Genomic DNA, 26,689 nt, shown 5'->3' on the forward strand with positions numbered 1-26,689 from the left:
AAGATAAGGTTCTGCATCCTCATTTGTCCAAAAGTAGCAAGCTAGGGGATGATGGCGCCATGCTCCTGGACAGAAAACGAGCAGGAACAGAAGGCCAGACAGATTTTAAATTACTTTTAAGAGAAGATTATCAATACATATTGACCTTAGTTCAGTCAATGCTCTGCATTAGAGGTCTGGTAGGCGATACAGAGCACACAGTTTCTTCTCCCTGGCTGTCAAAGTAAATGAACACTTAACAACACAAACCACCCCCACAATCCATCCTGTATGTACTTTATTATTTATCCATATTTATATTATTAACCACCGCTATTTGCACCCATGCGCATTTGCACTACATACTGTGCTGGAGGTAACACTGTGAATTGTAATCTGTAACATTGTAAATATTATAATTATCTACTTGTTCTATGTTAATATGTATAGTATCGTATTCTCCGTCTTCTCCTTTATATGCACACTTTTATTTACTAGTACTGTACTGTACTATTTTTATACTGTACAGAAAGTGATGTTGTAAATGGCAAATAAAGCTGCTCTTTTAGATCAGCTAAACAATGTGGCCTCCACTGACAATCAGGAGTCAAATGTGACCAACATAGTATGCAGACTGACCTGTTTGAGGCAGTAATGTGCTGCAAGGCACTCAGGCTGCCAGAAAATAAATTAAGAAGAAGCAAGTTAAAGGGGTAGTTTGCATTTTTTGACATGAAGTTGTATGACATCCCCATCAGCAGTGTAGTGCATCAACAGTGACTTTTCCCCCACTTCGTCCCGTGACCCAAGTTCTGGTTGTTTTTTGTTGTGGAGGAAAGAAGTTCCGGCTAGTTGCTGGGTTCTCTTAAGTTAAGTTTTTTGCTTCTCAAAACAATATGCGTTCAAAAGAGTTACACATTTGCATCACAAAACCGTTGCGTACAAAAAAAGTCAGAACTCTCAATTGCTCTGTGTTATTTTCGCTGTGTTCGTATCACTACATGCACGGACGAAGACCGCTGCGACGCGAGAGAGTTAGCATCGCAGCGGTCTTCATCCGCGCATGTAGGCCTGTCACGATAATCGATAAATCGATTAATCGAACAATTTGAAAAAAAAAAAAAACAGGTTGAGAATTATGACGCCCTTGATATATTGACGTGCATGTGTGCGTGTGTGTTTCATCTGCTTGTCTCTCTGTAACACACAGGCTGCATGACAAGAGGGTTCACTGCATCTGTCTGTGCGCATTGGTTCTATAGTGGAATGAAAGGAGAGAGTGAACCCTCATCTCATTCAGCCTCTTTGTGGAGGTGGGGCTACAAGTGAGTGGATACAGAGTGCTAGCAGTTAGCCTCATGAGGCAGTATACGCTGACATGAATGAAGGCACAGCAGTGCTGGTTTCTGAGGCGAATGCCTCAGCCGACAGCCCCAGTGTGTGAATAATTCGGTTTTAAACAAAATGAACAAGGTGAGTGCATGAACACCGACAACCGACACAGACAGTTTTCTCAACTGGGAAAAAAACTACAGATGGAGATGCCTCAGGCAAGCTTACTGAGGCGTTTGGTCGGCAAAGTAAATCTAAACAAAACACTGCAAAATGGTGCGCGCTCGCAGACAGTGTCGCTCGCTAGATTTCAAAAGAAATGCAACCAATCAAAATTTGTTATCGTGACTGGCCTGCGCACATGTAAACACTGTATTTTGAACACATATTGTTTTGAGAAGCAAAACGCTCAACTTAAGAGACCCCAGCAACTAGCCGGAACTACTTTCCTCCCCAACGAAAACCAGCCAGAGCTCAGCTCACGGGACAAAGTGGGGGGAAAGTCACTGTTGATGCACTACACTTCATGTTAAAAAATCTGAACTATTCTTTTAATGACAGTTTTAATGACCTTTTCTCCTGTGTGGGAACACATTCACACACACACAGACACACTCACTTGTTCACTCATGGTGTGGAAATTAAATTCCACACCATCTCTATGTGTTTACCTCACTTAAGCAATTGCTTACAGCCACCAAAGGTCTTTGCTACCTTTGCTGACGGGTATCTAGGTTTTATGTTTGCTATGGTTTAAGGAAAATACTGATTAGATTTGTTGTGAACTGGCTGAATTTCGAACATAGCCGCTAACAGCAGCCAGACGTGTCAGCTGATCCAGCGGGGATGGAGGCATCCCCTTGTGCCCCTCTTCCCCCACTAGTACATAAAGCTGTGACACCTCTCTGACACATAGCAGGGGTCACCTTCTTTTTTGACGCTGTGGTCTACATTTAAAGTAAACACACACGCAGCCTTGTAGATAAAGATGGAGCAAAACTAGAGGCGAAAACCATCCTGTTTTAACCTGAACCTCTTTCTTTGTATTTGAATCACACTGTAGTAATTAAAGCTGCTGTGTGCAGCCGTTTATACGGTGGGAATATAGCAACCACCATAGCATCCGTTTTTAAAATCCTTCCATTCTCAAAGATCTCTGACATGCGCATACGATGGCATGCGCATTTGAAAGTCAATCGTTTTATTCATACCGAACGGCAACCTTTCACAAAGTTTAACTTTTAATTGTGCTAACATTTGTGTTAATTATGTTCTCTTAAACCACTATTGGTAACATGCTATCAGGCGGTAGTGTTTTTTTTTTTAATTATTATTTTGGTCCGGTGACATAAAGCAGCTTTAAGGCATTTAAAAACTCAATTTTAAACTTTGATTGTTGATGTAACTGATGATTGTTGATGTAAACTTTTAACGATTATTCTTTCCTTCTATCCCAATTAAAGTAGTCATATAGTTACAAATAAACACAACACTGGTTTACAGTTTACGTTTTCATTACTAGTCCGGAAAACGTTTGCTGATGTTGATACACTTGTTAAAAGGCAGAAAGCTTCAGCCAAGATCTTATCCATTTATTAGACACACTGTTTATCATTAATACTGCGTTTACTCTTCCAGCCGTTCTTACTGTGGATAACTCTGTGGTGGATTTGGAAACCATTGAGGCTCTATATGAAAATGTAAGTATGTCTAATAGGAGTCAAGCCATTATGTAGCATTGATTTCTTTTGTTTTGTCATCACAGAGGGCTACTGCTGATGAGCTGGACAAGATAAAGATACATTACGAGACTTCCAAAGAGGATGAGGTCAAACTGCTGGACAAACCTGAACAGTAAGATGGCTCTTCCTAAGGTCCAGAAATGTATAGCATTTTATAAAGATAGACAAGATACATTAAATCATGCACCATCAGGCACCATCATAAAACCTTCATTTATGTTAAAGGCAATGTTTTAAGCTAATGTCCAATGCTCTTTTTAATAGCAAACAAGTGTAAAAAGACTTAACCGCAAAGTAGTAAAACCAATACATCGTGTCACTATATGATAATTAAGATTGATTGTTGATTATGTGAAATTGATTGTTTCTTAATTTTGTCTAAAAGTAATTGAGGCAGAGTGGACAACAAATTGGGCTACATTCCTACAGACCTCCAAGAATTACGGTCAAACCTCGGTTTTACGCCCCAATTTTTGGATGAATCGGTTTTTCGGTGAAAATTTTTGCAAAAAATGTGCTTTGGTACTGGGCACCAGGTAGACCCCTGAGTTAGAGCATTGAAAACTTGTTTAAGACCTTCTAAATATCGTTTTTATCATGATTAGAGCCCACTGGACATGAAATAACTCCTATAGTTACTTTTACACTTGTATTGCCCAATATAGAGACATAATAAAAGAAAAATAAATAATCTTAGACATAAATAAGACATTACAAAGACTCACACGTTAGCTTTGACAATGTACTTCCTGCAGTGGCTGTTGTCTCAGCAATGAAATGTTACTGACGCCAGTGTAGAATACTACTGTGATGGCGCGTTTGTGGTGAAGGAGAGACTCATGATGCACTTCAATCACTTTATTAACAAGCAGAGAACACATGCAGTGAACATTTACAGAGGCGCTGCTGTCAGCCACAACTCACGCCCGTCGCTACTCTCGCCACCAAAGACTCTGCTGCTAACACTCAGCAAAACACAGTCAACTCTAGCTAGCTGACGTCACACATGACACTTCCCAGGCCCCGCTCCTTATAGGAAAACTGCACTTTTTTTTTTATTTTGGCCATCATCCACAATCCTTATGTGAGACATAAACACACACCTCTTTCTATTATCTGTGTGTTCTAAAGATATAAAAACAGATAAAAAGAGACAGCTCATTACTGCACATAATGGCACACCTATACCGCCTACAAAGACCGCTATTAAAATACCTCCAAAAACCTCCAATAAGGTAATAATAATAACAATGTCACTGTAGCTTGGTTAGCATTGTCACATTATATGTAAATGGAGCGTTGTTGAGTTTTTTCAGAAGGCTTTATAGGCAAAATAAGTGTTTCCCATTGAGTTGATTCTTTGCTGTGTCTTTTTAGCTCTTTTTTTATCTAACACGTAGAAAAGAGTGTTCATGTGTCACATAAGAATTGAGGTTGATGGGCAAAATAAAAAAAAAGTGCTGCCTTCTTAAAGGCGCACACAAGTCACAGACATGACGCTACATATCTCGTCTTCTGAATGCCTTATATTTGTATTTTTGTTCATTAAGTCATGTTATGCTTGAAAATGCTTAATTCAAGAATGCATACATTTTGCCTAAATATGCATTTTTGTTTACTACTAATAGGCCATATTTTAACCACGGAAAAAAAGTAAGTTCAATCCATTTGTCATTTAGAATTATTTCGCATTGTTTTCTTGTTGGCACCAGAGTAAACATATTGGGTAACTTTACATTTATTTACACAGACATTTATGTACGTTTATCTCTGATGCTAGCAAGATCCGGTACTAGCAAGAGTGCTCAATCAACACCAGCCTCTTTTTCTCCTCTGAGCTACTTCGATGCCCCAAAATTCCCTCCAAATCTGAGACTTATTAATTGCTCTGAAAATTCTACAGTTGTCATCACATTTTTCTCTTGGTGGTATCAAAAAATTGCCAAAGGAAAAGCAAAACAATCTTCTGGTGTTAATCCTGACAAGATATTTCGCGAGATTTGCTGCGTCTTTTGGTGAGATGTTGTCCATGACATGATTTGAGTTTGGTCTAGTGTTAAATTTTCTCCCAAAATTTGGTTGGATTCCAAATTGTAAGACCTCAGGGGCATTCGACTGTACAGGTTCCGCTATATCTTCCTGGGAAGAATGGGAAAATGTCATGATTTCACACATCATTCTGAAATCGGTTTTAGTGTGTGCAAGGGTGCGTTCATGGACGTCGTCTTTGCAGTTTCATGTCGTCAAGGTTTAGTAGTCCTAGCCAGTTAATGAGGCCTGGTCCCAGTGGTGCCGCTCAGCCTGGCCTTGCTATTTCCATGTTTGACCAGAGCTGTCACTACGGCTGCCTGAGTCATCCCTACTCAGTGTCTAGCTCCATCAGCGGGCTCTAATCACACAGGATGTTACAGCTCCGCTCCCCTCCGACACGCCACTGTTTACATAAGTCAGGCTCAAGCCACCTTTGATCAGTCCCTGGACGCCGCTCGTTCCTTTCTCCCCACCGACCCCGTGGCCGTTTTTGAGGCCAGACGAGCCACACCACGCATGACTATCAGCTGCCAAAGAGCATCATCACCGACTCAGCCAGTCCTGCGCAGGGAAGCGTGGCCTGCCAAGGACCCGGAATAGTCCTTCCTGTTAGACGTTTTGTTTAATTCTGTCATAACACATCACACCCCCATTCTCCTCCCGCCCTTCTGTTTACCAGGTTTCTTTATGAGCTCTCTCAGATTCCCGACTTTGCAGGCCGAGCCCACTGCATCATCTTCCAGTCAGTGTTCCTCGACTCCATCTCTTCCATCCGTCGCAAAGTGGAGATTATATTAAACGTCTGCAAAGTAAGAGCAACATGTCAGCAAACGACACTTCATTAAAGAGTCATCACGCTCCCTCAAGGCTGTCTGACTTTGTAGCTGTCTGTGTGTGTCTCTGTGTGTGTCAGGAGCTGCTGGAGTGCGACCGTTTGCGGGATGTAATGGGGCTTGTTCTGGCCTTGGGGAATTATATGAATGGAGGGAACAGGACTAGAGGTCAGGCTGATGGCTTTTCACTGGAGATCCTCCCCAAACTAAAGGACGTCAAGAGTAGGGTAATGGCCTGTCAATTACAAGTCAAAGTGCTGCTGTCATAATTGTTATTTTACTGTAATGATCTTTTATCATCATTTATTTCCTAGGACAATCATATCAGTCTGGTGGATTATGTGGCTTTGAGCTACCTGCGAAATTTTGATAGTGTGAGTTGTCTTCAAACAAACAGACTAAATTAATGTTTTATACATTAGTCAATACATACGTTTCATGTTTGTTGTATTGTTCCAGGATGCAGGTACAGATAAGAGTGTGTTCCCTTTGCCGGAATCCCAAGAATTATTCCAAGCCGCACAGGTCAAGTTTGAAGATCTAACGAAGGACATCAGAACACTAAAGAGAGATTTGACAGGTATTTGTACATTCTTCATTAAAGCAAAGCTATGTAATAACTTTATCCTTCACGTAATAGCAACAAAGTCATTGTCATGCCGCACTGGCTTACAATAAAGAGAATTGTGTATCTCTCAGTGCCACAGTGACCCTGGGTAATATCTTTAGTGCTAATGCTACTGTAGTAACATGCTCATATAAACTAGTCCACACACTACAATGATCAGACAATATGATATGTTATGACGTAGACAAGAGTTAGGGTGTTCCCCGCCTCTTGCCCGAATTCAGCTGGGAGAGGCTCCAGTGACCCTAATGAGGGCAAGCGGTGGATGGATGAAAATGGATTGATGAATTACTGAGCAGCCAGACCTGATTCACAGTGTTGCAGTAAATTCTATTTCCGATTTTGTGTTTATCATCACAATATGCTTTTTTACCATCGCTGGTAACCTTCTATGGTAAATCACACAAAAACATTTATTCAATAGATGCTCACAAGATGAACTTTTGCTGGACTTCTGAGGTGATTTTTTTCCAATAAATTGTATTTAATTGCCTATCTAATCTATTCTATATAATGTTAAAAATCTCCAAATTGTATGACATTTGAGGTGTTCAACTTTGGAGGTTCCTCTAGCAGAGGAGTACACAAACAAGGCTTTTCCTATCAAATATAGGCATACTGTTTGGCTGATAAGGTTTAATGTAATAGTCCATAAGGCTATGTAGGGGCGTCAGAGGTGGATTCAGCTCTCCAGCCAGTCAGTCTTGGCCAGGGCCATACAGAGGTTAAAGGCGATGCCCTCTTGTGCCCCTGGTGTCTGTGGTTATTTAAATCAACCAATAATACGGCATATGAAAGCAATTAGATTTGCTCTCAGCTCTCCCCTACGTTTTTTTAAATTGCTGTTAAAACGCTCTCCTCGCTGACCTGGGGGAAAAATACAAAGCGTCTCCTAAAGTAGCCAGACCCACCTCAAGCTGTCAGTCATTTATGAGGGAAAATAGAAGACCTGAAGACAATAAATGCAACATAAGAGCGCTCGTATTTGATCTCTGTCACAGCCCAGTCTGGCACAGTAGTCCTCCAGGGTAAAGCACGCTCCCTGTGATGCTTCACAGGTTGTGGACTTTTGGTGAGCTCCACCTATGACTCCCACCAGCTCTTATTCTGTGCAGCCGCCAGGAATAAATATTTATGCCTGGTTGTTACAAGACAGCCTAAAGAAAGAAACTGGTCTTAATTATAAAGCAAACACAGTGTGGACAGTGAAACAAAATGCTCACACTGAATCTGATTTTCTTAAGCAAGTCTGACTGCTCCTCACCTGATCCTAAAGTGGCAACTTCAGTGTCTTTACCCTCCGGCCTAGGGTCAAAGGGTATGAGACCTGGTGTTACCACTCTAGATTCCATCTCTTCTGGTGTAACCCTCCCTCTGTTAGGATTTGGGTAACTTATTGAATAGAAATTGGACCCAAAAGCAGACACAGAGTCAAAGTTGTCCCAATAAGCAAAATGGTAATTTATGATAACAAAGCATTAAACACAAAGCGATACTTGGGAGTACAAAGAACGCCAAATTGGCGGCCAAAACAGAAGGAGCTAGTCCTGCACAGAAGTAGTAGCACAAACGTCCAACAAGAAGGAAACTAACGAAGGAGGCTTAAAAAAATAACTAAGGAGGCTTTTAAAGGGCAGAGCAGCGACGCAGGAAAATAGGAACAAAACTAGGAACAATGTGCAAACAAAAGTGAAAAGCAGAAGGCAAAAAAACAAACTACTAACCAGCGCTCAAGAGTCAGTCAAGGCAAAAAATAAAGGCGCAAGATATCCCACAAATAACAGGCCTACGGGGAGCATATAATGAAGACTGGAAGGATCCGGCGTCCGACCACATGGGAGTGCAGCTGATAAGCTAAGCCTAGTTGCAAATGGCGCTGATGAACATTTATTAAAGTGCTGCCACTTGACTTCATTGTGGGTTATTTTGCAGCCGTGATCAAAAGAAAAGCAGAGAATTGTAGCCTAACTGTTTTAGCAAAGAACTACAGGGTCAACCACTGATGACATCATAGACAGGAGACAAAGCTGAGGAACAATGACTTAGGGTTCCGGTTTCCATGCTAACAGCAAGCTGCTTATCGGGACGTTTTTTGATAAAAGTACGTTACGAACACAGTTGGACGCAGTGTATTAACTCATTCAATCCCAGCCATTTTTCAAAAGACAACCCCTTCAGTACTGGCCATTTTAAACAATTTTGATTTTGACATTTTAGATGTTAACCAAAAAATAAACTAACCAAGGTACCACTGTATGTTTAGATGTTCACAGCTTTAATTAGGAGTAGGGCTGTCCAAATGTTTTAGATGGAGGGTCACACAGAAAGATTGAAGAATGTGGTTCCAACTTTAATAACTTCACTCTTTGTTTATTAAATAAACTAGAATCAATCCTTCCAAGAAAAAGACAGCTTGCATCCCTATGTTATTTGTATGTGACAAGTTTTGTTCTTTTTTGGGGTGGCCGTGGATGTTACTAGAGCCATCCCTTCTGTGGATAAGAAAGATACACTGAGCAGCAGCAGGAGCTCATTTCTGAGCTGACAATCTTTATAGAAGTGTTTTGCATAAATTGTCTCGTTATTATTAATAACTGTAGGAACAGGAGTAAAGGAGTGCATACCTGCCAACATACCATCATACATGTTTCGTACCCGCCAGACATTTTGATCCTTTGATGCTTAGCTGCTCTTCAGGTACGCATTTTGTTGCATTTCACGGGTTTTACTTTCAAGTTCTGCCTAGATTATGCTCCTGTGTCAAGCTGCAAGTATACACTACACCGGCTCGCTCCTCTATGGTGGACAACAGGGGCGAACTCGCAGCCACGTCCAAACTCTCCAAACACTCAAATGATGCAAAACCAAAAACACACAAACAACGTAAAACATATGTAATGGGAAAATGCTGCAAGTTAAGTTAAATAAACGTTGCAGGATCAAAAACAAATGCAGAAGAAAAATGCTCCAAATGCCAAAAACACATGAAAACACATGTTAGCCAGGCCATCCCAGAACTGAGGGATATCCGTTTTTAAAGACTTAAGAGGTAATATTTTACAGTATCATAGAGGTACAGATTTCTACAGCCAGGTGTTTGACATAAAGACGCCTTTTCATTCTGCCAACTTTCTTCTGGGCATCTCTCTTATGGCAGTGCTCAAAAAATGTCTCCAAGGTTGCCAGGTCTGAGTTTACATTATTTGCTACCAATTAAATTGTCAAAGCACCACCAAGAAGTACGATACGAGCAAGCATAAGCTTAATGTTCAAATTTGGTTTCATTTTATTTATGGAATATGCCACAGGCCAATAAAATACGAGCTGCAAATGGCTCACAAGACAGACTTTGGATATCCCTGATTAAGAGGGTTTGTGGCGGTAATAAAACATTGTGATGAGTCAGAGTCTGAACCATTAATCCAGCAGCTCATCTATGCTGCACGTGTTTCTCTTACATCGTCCCGACGTGCTCTCATTTTCTAAAGTGGAGGCAAGTGTGCCATTCAGATCACCTCAAAGTCTCTCATCTTCATCACAGAAGCTAAATCTTATTTCTTCTTTCCACTTACAATCCCACAACCACCATCATCTCACTTGATATTATTACACATTAGCTGGTAGGCTCTCTTTGCAGACTGTGCAAAATGTTTGTAAGTGCTACTTAAGCGCCTCAGGTTATCTGACTAGTGTTTATCTTTTGTGTGTGGGCTCCTGCTTGGATGCGCTTGCACGTCACTGCTGGCTCAAGATTGTTTCAAATTCCCTGGGGGGTTTGTTGATTTAACACAGCCCATAAAACACACGGTAACATTCATCACCAAACTGGCTCTGGAAACAACTTTGAAGCGTAGCAGTTTGTTTTCTACATGTCGAGATGGAGACTGAGTTGCCAAAGATGCTGAGTCTACTTACAGTCTCTGTTGTTTCCCTTTTGTACTAACCATGAAAGGGGCTTTTACGATCTGTGCCGGCTTCCAGCATGACTCAGACTGTCTATCACCAGTAGAAAGTTTTTAAAAAATCTATGGTTCTTCTTCTCTGTCCAGTCAGTATTATACACTGAACATGCTATTCTGACACATGGATGTTGGATGCATGTTTGTAAAAATAAAATGGTCTTAATTAAGTGATACTTAATTATCTACCAATGTTCTTCATTCTTGTAGCTGATATTGTACTGGATATACAGTGGTGTGAAAAGTCCTTCCTGCATGATTTTGCATGATTGTCACACTTAAATGTTTCGGATCCATCCATTTTCTATGCCGCTTATCCTCATTAGGGTCGCGGGGGTATGCTGGAGCCTATCCCATCTGACTTAAGGGAGAGAGGCGGGGTACACCCTGAACTGGTCGCCAGCCAATCACAGGGCACATATAGACAAAGTCTTTAGAGTCGCCAATTAACCTAACATGCATGTTTCTGGAATGTGGGAGGAAACTGGAGTACCCACGCACGGGGAGAACAAGCGGAGATTGGAACCCAGGTCTTCCCGATCTCCTGACTTTGTGGCCAACATGCTAACCACTCGGCCACCGTGCGGCCCATGTTTCAGATCACACAAAATGCAGTTTTTAAATGAAACTTTTTATTATTAAGGAGAAAAAAGTGCAACCTTACATGGCCCTGTGTGAAAAAGTGATTGCCCCCCGCCCCAAAATGTATCCGAGATTAATTGAGATCTATCAGTCTAGAAATGGTTTTAAAGCTATTTCTAAAGCTTTGGGACTCCAGCAAACCACAGTGAGAGCCATTATCCACAAATGGCGAAATCATGGAACAGTGGTGAACCAAACAACCAAACCAACCAAAATTACTCCAAGAGCACAGCAACAACTCACCCAAGAGGTCACAGAAGACCCCACAACAACATCCAAAGAACTGCAGGCCTCAGTTAAGGTCAGTATTCATGACTCCACCATAAGAAAGACACTGGGCAAAAACAGCCTGAATGGCAGAGTTACAAGACAAAAACCGCTGCTGAACAAAAAGAACATTAAGGCTCATCTAAATTTTGCCAGAACACATCTTGATGATCCCCAAGACCTTTGGGAAAATATTCTGTGGTCTGACGAGACAAAAGTTTAACTTTTTGGAAGGTGTGTGTCCCATTACATCTGGCGTAAAAGCGACGCTGCATTTCAGAAAAAGAACATCATACCAACAGTAAAATATGGTGGTGGTAGTGTGATGGCCTGGGGCAGTATTGCTGCTTCAGGACCTAGAAGACTTGCTATGATAAATGGAACCATGAATTCTGCGGTCTACAAAAAAATCCTGAAGCAAAGTGTTGGGTCATCTGTTTGTGGCCTCAAGCTGAAACCAACTTGGGTTCTGCAGCAGGACAATTATCCAAAAAACACCAACAAGTCCACCTCTGAATGGCTGAAGAAAAACAAAATGAAGACTTTGGAGTGGCCGAGTCAAAGTCCTGACCTGAATCCTATTGAGATGCTGTGGCATGACCTTAAAAAGGTGGTTCCATTGTGGCTGAATTACAACAATTCTGCAAAGATGAGTGGGCCAAAAATTTCTTCACACCTATGTAAGAGACTCATTGCAAGGATGTTTTTCCTCCCTTAATAATAAATAGTTTCATTTATAAAATACATTTTGTGTTCACTTGTGTTGTCATTGACTAATATTTAAATTTGTGTGATGATCTGAAACATGACCACACGGTGGTGAAACGGTGCTGAAATGTGCAGTTTTGTTTTATTGGGGGGGAGCGGGGGCACACACGCTGTCTGCCATCTGCCCTGAACAGTGTAAACCGGGATTCATTCGTGAAGAGAACACCTCTCCAACATGCCAGGCGCCATCAAATGTGAGCATTTGCCCACTCAAGCCGGTTACAACGAACTGGAGTCAGGTCGAGACCCCGATGAGGATGATGAGCATGCAGATGAGCTTCCCTGAGATGGTTTCTGACAGTTTGTGCAGAAATTCTTTGGTTATGCAAACCGATTGTTTCAGCAGCTGTCCGAGTGGCTGATCTCAGACGATCTTGGAGGTGAAGATGCTGGATGTGGAGGTCCTGGGTTGGTGTGGTTACACGTGGTCTGCGGTTGTGAGGCTGGTTGGACGTACTGCCAAATTGTCTGAAACGCCTTTGGAGACGTCTTATGGTGGAGAAATGAACATTCAATACACAAGCAACAGCTTTGGTTGACATTCCTGCTGTCAGCATGCCAATTGCACCCTCCCTCAAATCTTGTGACATCTGTGGCATTGTGCTGTGTGACAAAACTGCACATTTCAGAGTGGCCTTTTATTGTGGGCAGTCTAAGGCACACCTGTGCACTAATCACGGTGTCTAATCAGCATCTTGATATGGCACACCTGTGAGGTGAGGTAATCATCATTATTTTTATTCACATTTAAAATGACAAAAATAATGCAAAACATGTATAATCCCCAATGTGATCATAACTCACTTTCAATGGTTTAATTTTGCACTTATCATTAGCGGCATAATAGGTTAAGTGTACTTAATAAAATGAATGACAGGAATTAGGCTACATAAATTAAAAATACTGCTTCAGAAGATGCAAAAGACAATGTCCTAAGTGAGAACATTTATATTCTTTATGACTGCTGTGGCTTTGTGGCCTTCGTCTTTGCAGCCTTTTCTGTCTGGACCGCATTTTGAATAGAGCCGCCTCTAAATTGTAGTCTTTTGGGTTTAATGGGCCTTTTTGAGTTGGGGTATTTCTGCAGAGGAAGTGCGGTTTGTAGAAACAGGACATTTTGGTTGTTATGTTTGTGGGCTTTTTTTATGTTGTCATAATACTTGGCTCTCGTGTACTTAAGAAGGGTTCCTGATTCTGGTTGTTCATAGTTAACTCATCCATGTTAAAATGCTGACATTTTCTGTGATTTCTTCAGGCAGCCAATAAATAAAAGATGTAATGGAGGGATTTTACCGAGTTGCAGGTGCAAACATCAGAAAGAGACAACGGCCAGACCTGTTAATGCTCTTGTTTTGTTGCGCAGCTATTCAGCTATTTGGTCATCAGCAAGCTAAGGAATTTATTGCAGTCATTAATGACTTACAGGTTGGACCAATGTGCCAAAGTTCTGTGTGTATCGCATCCCAGGCTTATTTTTGACAGGAAGTGGGAATGGTTCGGTTGGAACACGCTCAGTCACGGCTGTTTCCTGCGAGTGTGTGCTAGTCACGTCATTTGGCACCGCAAAGGAAACCCATCAGGAAACAGCAAACAGTTGTGATGAGCACGCACATGCACACTCACCTCAGACGGAACCATGCTGCAATTTTCACCTTCAGCAAATTTTCTGTTCTTTCTCTTTTTTTCCTAATTGTTGTTGCATCTTATTCCTACACGTCGCCTTTTTGTAGGCCTATTTGTAGACGGTAGGGAAGTGGTATTTACTTCTGCTTTTGGTGTAGAAGGTATGGGTTTGATCCTTGCCCGGTGCAATGCACCCACTGGTGGTCAATTCTGAATTAAATGGGTGTGTTGTGTTTATGTTATGTAAAAACTAAGCCATGCGAATGACTTGATGTGATTGGAGAAGTTGAAAGACAACCATCACATCGTATTTTGTTCATTACATTTAATGTCTTGATGCTTTTCCCCTGATTGATCATTTCTCTTCATTTCCCTTAGCTTGCCAGAGAAACGTCCAGAGAGTGTGTGTTGACTCTTCCGAGGAACACCTTCAGCCGTTCAAAGACAAGATGGAGGGATTTGTCGCAACTGGTGAGTCAAGTTAAACTTTTCTGTTTAAATGCAAATCTCAAAAAATCTGTGCATTTGCTGGGCCGTGAATGCTGAAATTTGAAATTTCACCTATAACACAAAAATAAGATGTTGATATTTTGTCCATATAGCTTAGCATAGTGGTTGCCAACCAGGGGTACGCAAGCAACTCCAATTTACGTACATGGAAACATTTAATAAATTATTTCCAAGATAAGTAAATATTCTCAGTCATTTCATATTAAGCCAGACAATAAAATGGAATGTGTGCGCTACATCTAAAGTAGATTCCTCAGGAAGACAATAACCTGTGGCACAGCTGTGCCAAAATCATAACAACGTAACACTTCAAGAAGTCCTAAGAAAGGAAGAGTAAGTGCCAGAGTGGCTAGACATAGCATTGTATGTGTACACAGTGGTTCAGGACTCTTCTTCCTTGTACTTTGTACTTGAACATCATCTGCTTGTACGGTTTCTTGATTTTAGTGCATTGTTTGAGTTCTTTACTCAGTCCGGTCAATACTTTTTTTCCACATAATGATATGCTGAAGGTTTTTAGCAAAGTTCTCACGTATGAGTGTTTTAAGTTAAATTTTTCTTAAGGTCGTATTTCTCCTCTCTTGGTGAGAAGACTTGTATTACATTTTTGGGTAGCAGGTTATTGTTTTCTTTACGCATAATTGCAGCTATTTAAAGGTTTACCAGATCAGCAAATGTTAATACTTGTGATTTTAGGAATGGGTTTGTTTGAAGGGTTTATATGTTCTCTGGAGCCAGCATTATGGGATTACCCTGACTGACCTTTTTTGTAGTACAGTTCATGAGTGAAGTGTACTTTTGAATTATTTCCCCATATTGCCACACAAGTTAGATATGGTAAAACCAGAGAACAATAGAGAGTATGGAGTGATTTTTGGTCCAGAATGAATTTTGCTTTGTTCAGTATTGAGGGATTTCTTGCCACTTTATGTTGAATATTTTTAATGTGAGATTTCCAGCTCATATTATCATTCATTATGACCCCAGAAATATATTTTCGTTCAACCTGTCAATGTCCACGCCGTCCACTTGTATTTGTGCATAAGTAGGCTTTCTGCTATTATCAAATAGCATTATTTTAGTTTTACTTAGGTTCATGTATAGTCTGTTTTTATCAAATCATCTTTTTAGTGTAGTCATTTCATCTGTGACTTTTTTATTAGCTCTTGTGTGTTTTCTCCAGAACAAAATGCAGTAGTATCATCTGCATACTAGCTTTAGGTCTTTCGCAAATTTACAGATGTCATTTATATATAGGTTGAACAGTTTGAGTCCCAGTATTGGCCCGTAGGGTATGCCGCATGATATATTTAAGCTTGCAGAAGCTTCTGCTAGCTTCACATATTGCTTTCACAGTAGCTTTTTACCCTCAAACTAACCCTTTGATTCCATGCCTTTCTAGATTTGTTATTGTCGTTAATTGTAACGAATGCTTTTGTTAAAACCATGAATACTGTCGCTGCTCACTTTCTGCGGTCTGTAGCGTTGATAATTTCCTCGGTTATTTCAATCAGTGCCATAGAAGTTGAAATGTTAGCTCTGTATCCATATTGGCTGTGTGCCAGCAATTCATTCTTAATCACAGGAGCCCGCAGAAAAACTCAGAAAGAAAGAGTGAGATTTATTATTTATTTAGATTTTTTATTTATTTATTCTTATTACTTATTTATTTTTAAGGCAACATATTTATTGTATTATTGTATTTGTATGTTTAATTAATTATGAAGAAAATGGAATTTGAAAACAACGCTTAAAGTCGTTCATTGTACTTCTAGGTTCATGCACAGTTTTAAATGCGTTCTTTCCCAAATGATTTTCACTATTGTTTGAAATCACCTGCTAAAATTCAGACAAGATAAATGGATGCCAGGTGATTTTGGGTCATTGCCGCTAGTTGCAGATCGCCTGCCTTATGAAAATTCCTAGCATCCTCAAAAAAGATCAGAAGAGTTCTGTCTAGAAACTGATCTTAGATTAAAGAAAGCTACATTTTCACCTGGAAACACAGCACGGAGTCTTCAAAAGGAGGAAGGTATATTTATGTTTTTTACCATGTCAGACGGTCAGCTGGGTGGTGACCAAGTCGTCTCAGTATAAGTGTATGTGTGTGTGTGTGTGTGCATGCGTGTGTGTCTGTGTGTTGGCTCGGCTGTAGTTGCGCAGTAAGATAGCATGAGGATAGGAGTCTACTATTCTGTAGAAGGGATTGCATTGCCTCTGACATGACTCCCTTGTACTCCTGCTTGCCATAAAGCTGGCGGGGCATCTCTGGCTGCGGCCTTGTAAAGACTGGCCAGGCTTAGTGGATCAGGCCTGTGGACCACCATGGCAGGAGCAGAGCTTTTTGACATCCACTCATTATCCAAAAGTCCTGACCCAGACATGGGTCCTCAGCCTCCATTGGGATAGGCTCCAACTTCTGCTGTGCCCCAGAACTGGCTACTCTACAGTATATAGAAAAGGATGTGTATGTTTTCTTTGCCACCTATCCTCACTAGAGTCGTGGGGGTATGCTGGAGCCTATCCCATCTGACTTAAGGGAGAGAGGCGGGGTACACCCTGGACTGGTCGCCAGCCAATCGCAGAGCACATATAGACAAACAACCATTCACACTCACATTCATACCTATGGTCACCAATTAACCTAACATGCATGTTTTTGGAATGTGGAACGAAACCAGAGTACCCGGGGAAAACCCACGCACACACAAGGAGAATTGTGGTCCAAAAAGTTAACTAATAAGCTATCAGTGAAATGCACTCTTGCTAGATAGATAGATAGATAGATAGATAGATAGATAGATAGATAGATAGATAGATACTTTATTAATCTTCAAGAGAAATTCATATTTCCAGCAGTTCTGCAAAAATGTCATAATGAACCCAATCACAAAATAAAACAAACAAGGCAAGACATGAGAGACAAGAAAAAAAACAAAAAAAGAATAAGAATAAATAAATACGGACCAGATCACATCAAATTTTGTAGCGCAATAATACATACTAAATAATAATAATACATAATAGGTCATTTTTGACACTTTAATGGAATACCCCGGACATCCTGCCCTTCTTACAGCTCTGATACTACCTCAGGGCTCCAGATTAACTTTATTTACAAGGAGGACAGTGGCCCCTAACTTAAAATTTTAGAAGCACAAGCAGAAACTTTAGGGGCGCACATCGAAATCAACTTGCAAAGTAAATATTTCCTCTCAATTTCACTGTATGGTAGCAACAAAGATGGTAGAATAGTCAAACTTCAATACGAGTCAAACGTGAGCGATCACACATTCTGGCATTTATAGGCTTAGACCATTCGTGTCAAACTCAGGCCCAGGGGCCAAATCCAGCCCGCACTGCAATTTCATCCCGCTCGCGGCACTGTTTGGAAAATAGCATTGAGTTGGCCTACCTCACGGATCTTATCAAACAAAGTGCTCACAGTGATCTGCGTAATTAAGCACTTCTTCTAGTATAAAGTACTCCTGTGGCAGTTTAATTTTTTAAAGTGGAAACAATATTGTATATAGCACAAAATTCACAACCATTCTTAATAAGGGAGCCAGATTCAGACCAAAAATCAACATAATTTAGCTGCACACAACTAAAAACAGCAGCACTTTAACTATTACACCCTGAACAAAATAACTCCTTAAAGAGGCATAAGACAGTGCCTATCACAAAAGTGATTATTTTAACTACAGTAAAGCATGCTAGGAAATCATTCCACAGCTGCAAACTCTACCAGGTTACACATCTCACAGACTGTGATGTTTTTGTGTTGATATAAAATACTGTAGCTTTTGCCCGGACTTTCAGAGAATGACAAAGAGGTGGTCGATCAACAATCACTTTTTTTTAAACGAACCATGCAAAAACAACCATAGTCGTATATCCACAGACTCAGAAAGTAGAAATTTAAAGCAGGAATGAACGGACACGAAAAAAATTTACATTTCCCCCCACTCAAAAAAATGTCCATCCACATGAGTGAAGTTTTACAAAAACATAAAAACACATTCACCACCTGTCATGCACATTTTGTCCCAACTTGAAAAGGCGACCACAAGGGTGCATTATATTGTATGTTCCAATCCCGGCATAGCGCGTGTGGGGAACCGGGATAAAGGTGTGTAGGCTGCTTTCTTATCTAGTTGTCAGTGCTAATGAGACATTTTCTCAAAATCTGACCATACTAACTACCGTACTATTTTTTCTGCCTGAATTATTGGGGCATGTCCTGTCATGTTCGCAACTTCAAACAATCATCTGTGTGTGTGCACAGATGATGCATATGAGTGTGCTTCATTCACCAATTATGTTGGTTAAAAGGACAAGAAGGTTTGAAGGTTTTTAATACACTAAGTCCCCAACTAACGAACACAATTGGTTCCAGACGACCGTTCTTATGTCGAATTGTTCTTAAGTAGGGGAAAAGGTAATATTACCAATGATATAGGTACTACATGTACGTGTATACATATACAGTATATGCGTATGTATGTAAATATGAGTTTGGATGCAGTAGTAATATTAAACGAGGATAATTAATGAAAAAAACAATAATAAAAATGATATAATAATACGTAATGATAAATGTTATTTACCTTTGAAGAGGAGTGGTCGAGCATACGTTGTTGTGGTGGAGGAGGAGGAGGAGATATTGAAAAAAAGGACAAGTCGTCGTCGTCCTTAGACTCTTCTAAAAGAGGTAGTGTTCTGTGGGTGGTGTAGAATTAAGCAGGCCTATTAACTCTTCATAAACTTTAATCACACGCTCTGTCCGGGTTGTATAATTTAGCTTTCCATTTAGCTTTACACTGTATCTCCTCAGCGTCTAACTCTTCCTCTGTTGGTCTCATTAGCTCTAAGGCTTCCTCTGTTGGTCCCATTAGCAGTGTCACAGTGCCCTCTACTGGTCAAGCATGTACAGTAGCAGTATAAATACTGATTGAGCGACTACAAGGCAAAATAAAATAAAATATAGACCAGTCGGCTTGTGTTTGTATCCGCGAGTGTTCGCTAGTCGGATGTTCGTAAGTTGGGGACCTAGTGTACTTTCAAGTTTTGAAAATTTCTGGATAAATAATAAGAAAGATACAAAGTTGGGAGTTGGGGTGGGAGGGTGAAGTAGGCTTTGAGTTTTGGCCCCCTGTGCGACGCCTTAGACTCTGACAAGCTGTCGTCAATTCACATTTCACAGACTATTTTTCATTCTCATGGTAATAAGGGACATCCACTGTCAACTCAATGCGGGATACGTACTTTTATCTGGTCGCACATGAGTAGCTGAAAAATTCACTCGCAGTGTCTCATATTTTAGTCACAAAATGCAACCATTTAATCACAGTCCGTGAGATTAGTGACATCTTTTCATCTTTTGTTGCAAAAATGGAAAAGTGCCAAAATGTTGTTCTGCTGCTTTTTAATTATTTTCCGTAGAATATTTAAAAGCTACTGAAGTTGTCGACTACAACATAGCGAAAACACATTTTGAACATAAAGTTTCCACTTGTAAACCCTGCTTTATAAACAGGATTCCACAACAAGCTGTTGCCCATGTTTTTTTGGGGGGGATGTTTTTTTTGGGGGGGTGGGGGACTGTGGCATGTAATCTTTTGTGATGAATATGCAACTCGAAACAAAGCAAAAAGCTTGCACATCAAACAGCGACCAATGTTGTTAAATAGTGAGTCGTCAGTGAGTGATTGGGTTTTTGGGCATGGAAGTGCATGTGCGTGACACATTTTCAAAATGTGATCGTATCCACAAGACGTAGTGTATGTGTTCACACGGATCCTTGTCCAAATACCTGAGTATTGTTGAACAGATAAAACCTGTATTGTGAGAGTTGTGTTCCTGAGGACTGCTGACCTGTAACCCAGCCTGTGGAGAGCCTCACAGCGGGGTCTGCAGGTGAACCCAAACGCCCTGCGCTCTGCCTCTTAAATTTCCCTGTATGATCTCTCCCTGGTCCAACAGTGGATCCCTCCTAAATCCAGTGATCCGTGTTTTTTAAAGGCTGTTCTGCCCTCGTTTCATTGCGTCTTTGCCCTTCTTTGGAACCACTTCAGAGAAACACCTAATTACGTTGCCATTTTTCAACAGATTTCAACTTAATCAAGGGAAAAAAATTGTGGCTCATTCGGGACGGGACATTATTTTAATCGGCCCAAACTTTTCAAGTTTCCAAAATAGAACTTTGCAAGAAGATCACATGTGCGAATATTGCTAACGCTGCAAGGATTGCCTTAAGCATCTGAAATTTGCTCCAGTGTCATCTCCTGTGCTGCTCTCAGTCCCTGTGGGGCATATCTGCATGGAATATGGGGAATCACCATGATTTGCTGTGATCTATTGACAACAGTGACAGAGAATTTAACTGCGTATAGAAGCACAATCAGTTCATTAAAACTCATTTTGAAGTGATGCAAGTTGTACAGCTTGTTCGAGAGAGCCGAGCTATTATCGGTACTTCTCTCATTCCAATTTTTTATTGGTTCCAATATACAGTGGAACAATTGTGCTGCTGATTGATGCCCAAGCTGTTCTAATTTCAAAACAATCTTTCCCATAGGAAATAACATGTAAATGAAATTAACCATGGCATAATTAAAGTAAAATAAACTAAAATGACTCACCATCTGAATAACACAGAAAGATGTGGTGATTATGATTAGCAGCAAGTGCTAAGTAATTCCCATTCCCAGTTCTATGGTAATCATCCTAATTTTCCTCTTTGCCATCAGTGGTGGCATCACACAAAAGGCAAATAAAAAGCAAAACACACCCACTAGATGCAAAATGAACTTAAGTCTCAATAGACTTGCTGACGTCTTGTGTGAAATTAACAGGATGATGGTTGGAACTCCAAATTAGTATGACTTTTGGGTGTTCGACTTTGGAGATTCCGTTGTATTAGACTTTCTTTACAGCAAGTGAATCCTGCACAGAACAGTAATAATGTGACAGTTATGCTTAGTGTCCAATTCCTAGGCATTTTGCATTGTGTCTGGGGTGTGCTGTATGACATGCTGTATTAATGAGTGTTGTCGTTTTCATTGTTGCCATCCATTTTGGGGGGGGAGGGGGGGGGGGTATTTTGTACTATTAGACTGTATCTCTGTCAAGATGTGTTCTTCAATCACTTGTGGTTTCACTTTAATGAACATCCTTTTTGATTCCCTTTTATTGGAGCGCTTTGAAACCTCTGGGGGTATTTAGACAGACATATTTCTCATATTGAATACAGGCAACGGCTAATTGAAAACAAATCTCATCTCGCTGTGCTGTGTGGAGGTGTAAAAGTCTCATTGTAGCCTACAGCTATGGTGCCAATGAGTCACTGTGCATTCACGTTACATTTGCAACAACAACAAAAATCTTCATCTAAGTCCGCAATTGAGGTGAGTGACATAGAAACGGCTGCTTTATGGAACCTCAGCATCCCTCTTTCACATGCACTCCATCCTTGTGTTTATCTGAGCTCCAGGTAAAGCAGCCATTTAGAAAAGTGTGTCCGAATTTTAAAGCCCGAATTTATTGTCGCTCTCAGCATGCACATCTCATAACTTTCTAGTTAGCGACTACTGGTTTCATGTTTACACAGGGAGGGAGCGTAGAAAGAGAAACTTCACACATCCTCCCTCACTCTCTTTCTCTCAGCTCCAGTGCCACCTCTAAACAGTCGCACCAGAGGGATACCTCAGGCGCCAGCCTGACCCCCACTGAGACTAACGCCATTGGTCATGGCCCCTCTCCACTCCCTCCTCCTCTCACTATCCCAGACATGGTCAGCCCCTCCCTTCATTAGGACTACTTCAGCCCAGTGGCCCACATACATGTAAAAAAGGACGTCAAAGGGGTGGATGGTCGGTGTCTGAAGCTTACCTTTTCCCAAAAGGCCCCCAAACCGGCCTTTGAACAATTTTTTGGAGACTTCCCCCTCTTAGATCTCCAAAGTAGGAAAGGTCCCCCATCATTGTAAAAAGGATGAATCTGGAAAAATGCAATAAATCTGAGATCACAGGCACTCTCTGGCCCTAGATAAATTCTTGCACCTCACCCTGGCTCACCGCACACATCTGCCTTGCATTTAGACACTTTTACATGGCAAGAGTCCACAGGAGCCTCCAGTTCCTAATCCTCTCTCTTCAACCCTGATTAAGCCCACTTGCAGTCCACACATACACACCCTAACACTCGGCGTCACAGGCAAAACTTTACAATGTGCTTAAGTGTCACTTGGAGAGGAGAGCACACTGCAATGCAGAGCTGCTCTTCTTCTACAATCCTCACTTGACTAAACCAGGGGTGAGCAATGAACACAGCGCCCCCTTCTGAACTCCTCCAGTGAAGGGTGGGGATAATTATTGAAATGGCTGTCATTGGAAACAAAAGCTGTCTTAATCAGATATTTTCTGTCTTCTTTTACAGCTCAAATTGAGCATTGTGCTGAAGAGGACCGCGTCAACGCTGCACATAAAAGGTAGGCCAACATTGACACTCGCAACACATTTTGTTTGGTGTTACGTAAATTACTGTTAAGGATCCTGACACAAGAGCACACATTTAAACGTTACATATACCGGCTTTTGTGTCAGTGACGTGCAGTCAGGGGAGGCAGGTGGGGAAAAAAATCAAACCCTTCTCAATGATAACATAAAACAAATATTCATATTTTTACATTGAACTGTATTATAAATGCATTTTGTGTATGATTTCAATCGTTTTAAAAATTTTCTTAGGTAAAAATCACTGAATTTGCACATTTCCTTTTTACATGTTACATGTCAGAATCCTAAGCTGAGGCTGCCCCAAGCTTCTCTACTCAGCTTTATGCACAAGCCCTGTCTACCATCGGAGTGCACTCAGTGAGTGCACAGAGTTGGATCGTGGCGCCTGCCAGTTTCTGTTTGTCAGCATGTGGCCAGTAATATAATGTTGCAGAAACATTTAACACCAAGACTTTGTAGAGCCTCTGCAACGTCTTTAATGTAAGCGTGACATCATTGTTCTTGCTAATCGGACGATAAAGTGTCGAGAATCTTCACATACGGAGGTGCTACAGTACTCACCTCATCCTTTTTTATTACCAGCACCAGCTGGAGAACAGCACATCAAATTCATTAAAGATATTTTAATGCTTTGCTGAATGAATGAATGAATTTCACTGCTAAGATGGAGGATTATATACCCAAGCACACCAGAAGGTGATCAGACTTTTACAGGGAAGTATCAGCGCTTTTCCTGGAGAATAATAGTGTGCATGTACTTCATATACTGATAAAAGGTAAAAGTAAAAAAAATAATAATAAATGGGACTAAGAAGTATGAAAATCGGCACAGATTCTTTATATAAGACCCAAAAAACCTCTTTCTTTCCTAAAGTTTTTTTTTCTTTTTTTTTTATCAGCATTGTTCCATTCAGGACTTTTCTGATTTATTGTTGTAAGAGCCACATACAGGCGCCAAGCTCGTGTTCAGGAGGACGGAGTATCTGGAAAATATCACTGTGGTAAAAGATGGAGACACACCAAGCAGATGCATGATTGTTTTTGTGTTCTGTTGTACCTTTCCCACTTAAGATTGTGAAAGGAGAACGTGAAAGGAGGCTTTAGATGCAAGATTTGGACATATGACTGGCAGTAAATGGTTCTGAATGGCTCTGTTTCTGAACCAAGAGAACCATGGTGGGTCTGTTTTGGACCCTCATGCATGAGTGACACCACTGTAATGGCGGTGTTGAACTTGAAGGGGATTATTGATCAAAAGGGTGTTGCGGCTGACTGCTCCTTTACCTTTTAATGAAGTTTTCCTTTAATTTCATCCAAGGAGGGTGGCTGGCCGCCTGGCGCTAGGTAGAGCGAGCACAAGGTGAGATGTGGAAGGCTGGGTGGGGGGGGTTTCTCTCAGGTTCCCACAGAGCCACCTCATAAAAGTGACACGCCGTTGATGAATATGGGCGTCAGTGGGCTCACTGAGCCCTGGGTGGGCTCTCACATCTGTGCTGGATGAGGGATGGTCACACAAGAGCAGCAGCGGCAGTGCTAACATTATGGCATGGTGTTAATAAAGCAAACAGACAACACATCCCTGGTGCTACCTGATACCTCAGCCTCACCGGGAGTCTGGGAGTTTAGACGCCACCAAGTAGGAATGAAGGCAGAAATCATAGTGAGGCTCACCACTGTTTTTTGTTGACATCTTTACTTATATTAGCGATATAAACAACTTCATCTTTCTGACTCACTCGCTGTTTTATACTGTACTTGTTTGGCCTATTTTTGATTTAACAGGAGGAGGGGGAGCCAGTTGCTTAAATAGCATTTGTACTAAAACAATATATCACATTTGTTTCACATCATAGCACTGTACTGTATATTTACACTCAATGGCCACAACGTTGCATATACTTGAAAATCTAAAACGAGAGCCGAATTCAGAATTATGCTTTTCATATTGTAATATACAATGTATTTAAGCTACATAAGGGACAAAATATTCTGAATCACCTGTCAGTAAGAGGTAGTGCAGTTACTCCAACTACGATACAGTACATCAACAACCTTAATAATAAACAGATTTTGAAATTGATACCCCCTCGGACAGTCCCAGTCAGTTGAATTGAATGGAATTAAATTTTTAATTCCCTCACAGGATAAATAAAGTATATCTATCTATCCAACTTTATTTCATTTATTATTTTTATTTAAAGTAGATAAAACTACAGATGGACACATGGTATCTGTCCAAAATAACGAAATATTGAAAAGATGAATAATAATCAAAACATTTGAAAATAGAAATCCCTGTACCAGCATATACAGTTGTGTGAAAAAGTATTGGCCCACCTCCTGATTTATTTATTTTTTGCATGTTTGTCACACTTTAATTTTCTGATCATCCAACAAATTTAAATATTAGTCAATGACAAAATAACTGAACACAAAATTCAGTTTTTAAATGAAACCTTTTATTATTAAGGGAGAAAAAAAATCCACACTTACATGGCCCTGTGTGAAGAAGTGATTGCCCCCTAAACCTAATAACTGGTTGGGCCATCCTTAGCAGCAACTACTGCAATCAAGTTTGCGATAACTTGGAATGAGTCTTTTACAGCGCTGTGGAGGAATGTTGACCCACTCAGGGGCCGTTTTTGCCCAGTGTCTTTCTTAAGCTGGAGTCATGAACACTGACTGAGGCAAGAGAGGCCTGCAGTTCTTTGGATGTTGTTTTGGGGTCTTTTGTGACCTCGTGGATGAGTTGTTGCTGTGCTCTTGGGGTAATTTTGGTTGCCCGGCCACTTCTGGGAAGGTTCACCACTGTTCTATGTTTTCACCATTTGTGGATAATGGCTCTCACTGTGGTTTGCTGGAGTCCCAAAGCTTTAAAAATGGCTCTCTAACCTTTTCACACAGGGCCATGTAGGTTTGGATTTTTTTCTCCCTTAATAATAAAAGGTTCCATTTAAAATTGCATTTGTTCAGTTGTGTTGTCATTGACTAACATTTCAATTTGTTTGATGATCTGAATAATTTAAGTGTGACAAACACGCAAAAAAATAAGAAGTCTGGAAGGGGGCAAACACTTTTTTACACCACTGTACCTGTAGTTTAGAAATTAGTTTTGAAATGTCTTCCCTTTTGGGCTAATCTGTCCACTGTAACATAATGTAATATGATATCATCTATTTGTTGTACATTATTTTTCTTTCATTTTAGTTTTGAAGTGATTCATTTTTTATTTGACTTTATTTCATATACAGTATTGACCTTTTTGGTGTGTGTTTTTCTCAATAACACCCGAACATTTTAATAATATGGACCCTGATGTGCCAGTGAGGACAGTTGTGACCCTCGGAGGAAGCAAATGTCAATGTGGAGTTAAGTGGTCATATGCTTCAAATTTGGGTTCCACTCGGGATTCCCGGTTGAGTCCACTGCTCCATCTGATAAGTTGCCTTCGCCATCTCTATGCTAAATTTCACTTGGCATACAAACAGTTCTGCTTATGTGGATGCTTTTAGGTATCTCTCTCTAACAGAGCCATGTCAGACTTCGGTCCAACTCAACATACAACACAGTTTATGTCCATATTTTCTACTGGGGAAATGAAGGAATGTGGACCTGTCTGTCCAAATAGTTCCTGATTCCCATGGTTTTGTAATGGTCTTTTTTTACCTAGCTGTCAAAGAGGAATGCTGCAGCAAAGACTCGCACGGCAACACCATCATCAGCCTGGATTACACAAATTCAGTACAGTTACATGTGATGTGTGTGTGTGAAGTGTACAGGCCTGGCTTGATTTTGTTTATATTTTTTAGGTAGTGCGAGCGTGTTTACATCTGTTTCAAGTGAAGCTTTGTGTATC

The 26,689-nt window shown here is 40.7% G+C and overlaps 1 protein-coding gene across 3 annotated transcripts in view; it reads left to right on the forward strand.

The window, feature by feature from the left end:
* LOC129192314 (formin-like) overlaps nucleotides 1–26,689 on the forward strand; it is a 72,138-nt gene that overhangs the window by 34,496 nt on the left and 10,953 nt on the right. For all 3 annotated transcript variants that reach the window (XM_054796208.1, XM_054796211.1, XM_054796210.1), the window contains 8 exons: nucleotides 2,950–3,011; nucleotides 3,077–3,165; nucleotides 5,764–5,893; nucleotides 5,998–6,144; nucleotides 6,232–6,291; nucleotides 6,377–6,497; nucleotides 14,183–14,275; nucleotides 22,754–22,805. In XM_054796208.1, the coding sequence (XP_054652183.1) occupies nucleotides 2,950–3,011; nucleotides 3,077–3,165; nucleotides 5,764–5,893; nucleotides 5,998–6,144; nucleotides 6,232–6,291; nucleotides 6,377–6,497; nucleotides 14,183–14,275; nucleotides 22,754–22,805 (754 nt within the window). The remainder of the gene's footprint in view (nucleotides 1–2,949; nucleotides 3,012–3,076; nucleotides 3,166–5,763; nucleotides 5,894–5,997; nucleotides 6,145–6,231; nucleotides 6,292–6,376; nucleotides 6,498–14,182; nucleotides 14,276–22,753; nucleotides 22,806–26,689) is intronic.

This window comes from Dunckerocampus dactyliophorus, chromosome 13 (assembly GCF_027744805.1).
Source record: "Dunckerocampus dactyliophorus isolate RoL2022-P2 chromosome 13, RoL_Ddac_1.1, whole genome shotgun sequence".
Lineage (NCBI taxonomy): Eukaryota > Metazoa > Chordata > Actinopteri > Syngnathiformes > Syngnathidae > Dunckerocampus > Dunckerocampus dactyliophorus.